Source organism: Cyprinodon tularosa, unplaced genomic scaffold, assembly GCF_016077235.1.
Source record: "Cyprinodon tularosa strain WSP-4 unplaced genomic scaffold, ASM1607723v1 ctg205, whole genome shotgun sequence".
Classification (NCBI taxonomy): Eukaryota; Metazoa; Chordata; class Actinopteri; order Cyprinodontiformes; family Cyprinodontidae; genus Cyprinodon; species Cyprinodon tularosa.
The window spans coordinates 1276944-1282943 of NW_024038756.1; the positions used below are offsets into that span (position 1 = coordinate 1276944).

The 6000-nt window shown below is 44.2% G+C and overlaps 1 protein-coding gene across 1 annotated transcript in view; it reads right to left on the reverse strand.

Moving 5' to 3' along the window:
- LOC119783474 (FRAS1-related extracellular matrix protein 2-like) overlaps positions 1–5667 on the reverse strand; it is a 120351-nt gene extending 114684 nt beyond the window's left edge. The window contains exon 1 of the mRNA XM_038285032.1: positions 473–5667. Within this exon, the coding sequence (XP_038140960.1) occupies positions 473–5447 (4975 nt within the window). The 5' untranslated portion in view covers positions 5448–5667. The remainder of the gene's footprint in view (positions 1–472) is intronic.
- Between the last annotated feature and the right edge of the window lie 333 nt (positions 5668–6000).

Below are 6000 nucleotides of genomic sequence, written 5' to 3' on the forward strand. Positions count from 1 at the left end.
TGAATCATGTTTCAACATTGTGCAAACTGCATGCTTTCTTCTCTTAAACTTGCATAAATTGATTTTTTTTTTAAACTTGATGCTTTTTTCCTTAGATGTTAAGCAGAGAAAACACATAAAACTGTGGTTCTATAACTGTTGAAAAAAAAACAAATCTCAGGAGGATCTCATTAAAATTATATTATTAGTATTAGTTATCTTTCCTCAAAGTATCATTTGGGTTTTCAGTTCAGGACACATTTTATTTTGGAGGAAAGCACAAAAATGACTCTGGATAGTAAAGGTCTCTGAGCCTTCTTTCATGCTATATGTGTCAAATTTAAAAAAAAATTATTTCTTATTTTCAATATTTCTATGAGCACATCTATGTACAGGTATTGTTGACTGGCATTCATAGATTTTTTGTTTTTCTTGTAAAGTTATGAACAGATTGACTTTTTTTATTATATTATTGATTATTAAAAGAGCTTACCTTGACTGAATGTGTTGATGGAGTTGTTTCCGTTTCCCAGGTTGACGATGTAACCGTGTTTGGGCTGGGTAGTGATATGAAACAACACAGAGTCCGGGCTGCTGTCCCTGTCCTCTGCTTTTAACACTTTAGGGGTTATGGGGAACCCCAAAAGACCTGTGGACAAAATCTTCAAAGTAGTTGCACCTTTATTCACCACAATCTGAGGGACACCATTGTCTATTGCCAGTACGGTAATCTTCATAGTCTGAGGGCGTCTTGTCTCAAAAACCGTGTTTGGAAAAACATAGAAGTCTGTGTGTGTGCCATCAGTGACAGTGAAGGAGAAGGTGTCTTCTGAGGATTCAGTTCCATCGTGTTTGTAGCTGATGAGGTTTTCATTGAGGTCTTGTTTTGTGAAGCTGGAGACAGGTGTGGACTGGTTGTAGAGCAGTTTACCATGAAAAGGCAACTGAGTGATTGTAAATTTGATCAGCTTCTCGTCTGTGTCCTGATCTTCAGCTGTGAGCTCGAATGGTGTGATTAGCTTCAGCTGCCCCTCAGTAACAGCCAGACCGTTAATGGTCACAACTGGTTTCTTATTATCTACATCCACAATAGAGATTCGAAATGTTCTAAAAATGGGATTGTACCCATCCGTCACTTCAAACTCAAAACTGTCCATTTTTACCTCATCATCTGAGGTGTGAATGTAGAAAATCTTGCTGCCTGCTAACTGAAGTTGGGTAAAAGATCCAATGGGTATCCCAGGAGCATCTGTGCTCTCGAGGTGGCCTCTGACTGGTGCCCGCGTGACAGTAAAAACTAAGTTCTCATCAGGACTGTTAAGGTCAGAGGTGCTCAGAAGATCTGTGGTCAAAGTCACCCTCCCACCTTCTCTCAAAGACACACCTTTACTGATGACATCTGGGAAAACCATGTCAATGCTGCCCACAGAGATATAGAAGTAACGATCTATGAGTGAATTTATTCCATCAGTCACATCGAATTTAACTAAATCTCTGATGCCCTCGTGTCCATTGTGTGTGTACTGTATGAGTCCTAGGTCAATTTCATATTGTGTGAAATTCATGCCGACTGTAATGTTCTCAAGAGACCTGGGTGGGTTTTTTCTCTGTAATATTCCCTGACCAGGCCCAAATCGGATGATATATGTTAGCGTGCTGTCTTCTGAATCTAAATCTGTTGCTTTGAGAAATTTATTGTTAATCTCTTTCGTCTCGCCGAGTTCAACCTCCAGGCCATCATTGATAGCCATTCTGGGGGTCTCATCATCAACAGGGATGATCATAATAACAGCTGTTTTCTGTACAGAGTACTTTCCATCTGTCAAAATGATATCAAATCTGTCCTCTGTAGTCTCTGAGTCATCATGTTCATAAATTATACCTGATGCCTCTCTAATCTGTTCTAAGGTGAAGTTAGACACCAAAACAGAGCCTGTGGATAGCTGATTTAAAATAGCACCATGTTTAGGAGGTTTGGAAATGATGAACATCAGCTCCTCGGGTGGAACGTCGGCGTCAGCTCCATTCAAAATTGAGGAGTCGATGATAATGTTCATCCCCTCCATCAAAACTATCTCCCCCAAGTAAATCTCTGGCTTTTCATCATTTATAGGGATGATTATGATTGGAAATAAATTGTTCCCTGAGAAATTGATGCCATCAGAGCACCTAAATGTGAACCGATCCTCCAGTGGCTCAACACCCTTATGAATGCTCTGCACATAGAAAATATTTCCCTCCCTTATGTCTCTGATGGTGAATGCACTGATAGCTGTTCCTGACCTTGACTTTTCTGAGCCTGGAGCTGGGGATATATTTTCCACATAGCCTGTGGAGGGCTGAACAATGATGGTGCAAAGGATATCATCTGTTGGAGTGTCATTATCATCAGCGTACAAGTGCTGAGGGCCGATTCCATATTTCTCTCCCTCAATAATGCTGAACTGGAGCCCAACCCCAACTTCAGGGGCCTGATTGTCAACAGGCAGGACGGTGACTCGAATATGGACTCCACTGACCTTATTGCCCCCTACTGTCCAATCATCAGACATGTCGGTGAGGGTCAAATTAAATCCATCTTGCTGAGAGATAAGACCTATCTCGCCACCTGTGTGCGCATACACAACTACTCCATTAATTATGTCGGCCTGTGTAAACCTTATCGCCGGCACTCCTTTGACTAAAATGTCCCCAAATACTGGAGGATCTTCCACAATAAATGTAAGCCGGAAGTCATCAGTGTCATCATCATGGCCTTGAATTACATTTGTTGTTATTTCTGCCACTCCATTTTCCAGGACGTCCATGTGGGACCCAATTGTTCCTGTGGGCAGGCTGATGGACGGAGTTTCATCATCAATAGGCTTTACATTAACTTTGACCATCACAGTTACAACATGTATCCCATCACTGACATCCAGCTGAAAATCATCGCTCATCATCTCCTCCCCGCTGTGAATATATGATATCTTCCCCCCTGAGATATCATCCAGTTTGAAAACCCTGTTTTTCTCCAGGTCAGTGAACACAGCCTGAATTTTGCCATGTTTAGGTGCTCGGCTTAACGCAAAGGTTATCTTTTCACTTTCTGTGTCGAGGTCTTGAGCATCCAGCTCTGCAACAGTGATGATGTGCATCCCGCCTTCAAACACTGTAAAGCCAGTGTTTGTGATCTGTGGGGGGTTGTTGTTGACCGGCTGCAGAAAGATGGTAAATGCCCCGTCTATACTGTTTCCTGCTGTGTCTTCGACCGTGTAGCGGAACTGTACAACGTGGGCCGTGATCCCCAGCTCCAAGTCTGGGGGTGCATAGGAGATCTTATGATGGTTGACTTGAGCTTGTGTAAACTCTGTCACTTCAGTATCAGGACGTTCTGTCAGTACTAAAGATCCAAACACGACAGGATTATTTTCATCCATATCAGTTGGGGCCTGGATGACTGTGTACTTGAGGTCACGATCCTCTGAGTCCATATCAGTGTAGCGGAGGACCTCTCTGCTGAACTGAGTGAGTTCATATTCCTCAACGGTCATCTGTAGAGCAGTGCCAGGGTACAGTTCAGGGGGCACATCATCAACTGGTAAAACACGAATTACAAATATACTTTCTCCAGATAAATTAGGTGGGTCATTGTCATCCTGAACTGCAAATATAAACTGATCCATGATTGTTTCTGTGCTGTGAGGACCTGTGTGCCTGTAAAACAACTTTCCCTCCGTTATGTCTTTCTGAAGCCACTCTGTCACCTCCTTCTCATACATTTCATCCTCAGCATTAAATTTCCAAGAGGAGGGGTCCTCCGGGGCATCCGACTGCCGAAGGAGCACTTTGCCAATTGTTGAAAGTGGGGGGATAATGGTAAATTTAATCATGGAGTCTTCAGAGTCAATATCAGCAGCACTGAGCATGAGAGGAGATATGGGAATTATTTGGTGTTTAAAGAGCACCAAACCTGTGTTGGCGTTGATGATCGGTGGCTCATCATCAGTGGGGACGATTGTAATAGGAAAGAGAAATTCAACATCATTTTTCCCATCTGTCATCTTAAAGACAATGTTGTCACTGTGCGTGTCGCTGCCATCATGCTGGTAGACAACAACTCCTGTAGTGAGGTCAGCAGGTGTGAAGAATTTCCTCTGAGAGCCCAGCACCATGAGCTCACCATGCCGAAGGCCGTCCACTACTGTGACTGAGACAGAATCCAAGTTGTCCTCATCGCTGATCTCCAAGTTTTGGGTGCTGATGAGAGGCCGTGACTGGCCCTCATAGAGAAGCTGACCCGTGTTACGTGTCACAATAGGGGCCAGGGTGTTCATCGGCTTCACAACGATCATAAAAGCAAATGTGTCAGAGACGGCTCCCTCCGTGTCTATGACCTCAAATTCCAGCTGGAAAATCCTCTCACTGTCTGAGTCCAGAGAAGGTGGAACATAAGCTATTTTCAAATCTTGCAGATCTCTCTGGTAGAAGGAGGTGATTGGGAGGTTTCTGTCATCTGTGCTGACTATATAGCCCTCCTCATAAGATAAGGGAGATGTGATATTAAAAATGAGCTCTTCTGGGTCTGACTCCGTATCCTCAGCAGCCAGCATGTCAGGAGTGAGGGCAGTCATCACAAACTGGCTCACCTCCATCATCATCATGGAAACAAAGCTGGGCTTGGGAGGAGTGTTCTCCTCTCCATTTCGAATGCGAACCAAGAGATGAAAATACTCCTGATTCACCAGGTTCCCTTCTTTGTCATGCAGCTCCACAACCATAGGAACATAATCCCTGTTTGGAGATTTGTGATCAAAGGTGTGCTCATAGCGAATATCTGCTTGCATAAATTCATCACAGTCCATCACTGAGGCAAGTTTACCTCCATCAATGAGTTTTCCATATCTGGGCATGGTGCTGGCGCCGGATAGGGATGCCACCTCACATTTGTAAGACTCTCTGTCATAAGTAAACTCTAGGATCTTCTTATCAATAGGATTACTCATCCCTTTAAGACGATCAACAGTGAGAGGCATGTTTTTGGTAAGTAACTCCAGCTGCGTAAAAACTACTTCCACCTCCATCATGAACGGGATGATAACAGTTTCTGTTTTGGCATCATACCTGAGCTGCAGCCTCACTCTGTCCTTAGCGGGACTCCTGGAGCCGTAGTGGGAATACATCACGTCGCTTGGACCGAAATCGCAGGGAAACTTTTTAGGAGAGAGGTGCCCAGGTCTCTGTGTGAGCGGGTCGTTTTCCAGCACCGTGATGCTGCACCGGTCTACCGGCTGTGTCTGAACCACTAGATCGTTGATGGGGTCGATAAAGACCGATCTCCCGAAAGGGACGCGTATTCCGTTGTTGGCCACCAGTATTGCATCCTCCGACAGCTCCGACCGGAGCGCGTAAAATAACCCGGAGCTGTCCGGCTGCGCGAAAACAAAAGCTGCTGTTGAAAAATACAATACAAGTCCGTGGAGCAGCATCTTCGCTGCAGTGGAGGGGAATCTGTGCAATGCTCACCCAGGCTGGATCACTTGGAGAGAATAAAATCCCACAGATTGATGGGAGTCAGATGGATGTGACTCCCGCGCATCTATCCCTCTGATGCTCTCAGCTTCCACAGCGCACAGGAGTTTTAACTTCATGCTTTATAGAGGCTTTGGCTGAGCTGCTACCGCCCATCTTTGCACATATTGGAGAATATCTGAAAGCTTGTGGGCTTAGCAGCATCGCCAGTGGGCGACACGGCTGGCATTCACAAAAAGAGGCTGGATTAGGAAAATGAGCTGAATTAGTTCCAGCAGGTATAACATTGATTTGGCACCATACGCATTATCTGCGTTCTTCAGGTGCTAAAACACGGTGCGCACACTGATTTAATATCCTATCAGCTGTCGGTAGATTTTATTCAACATTTTCTGTACTTGTAGTTTTTCAAGCAGCAATAATGTCTGACTCCTGAGAGACCATGACATAACCGAGAAATGTAGAACTACTTTTTTAATGAAACATAACTTTCTTTCTTTCTTTCTTTCT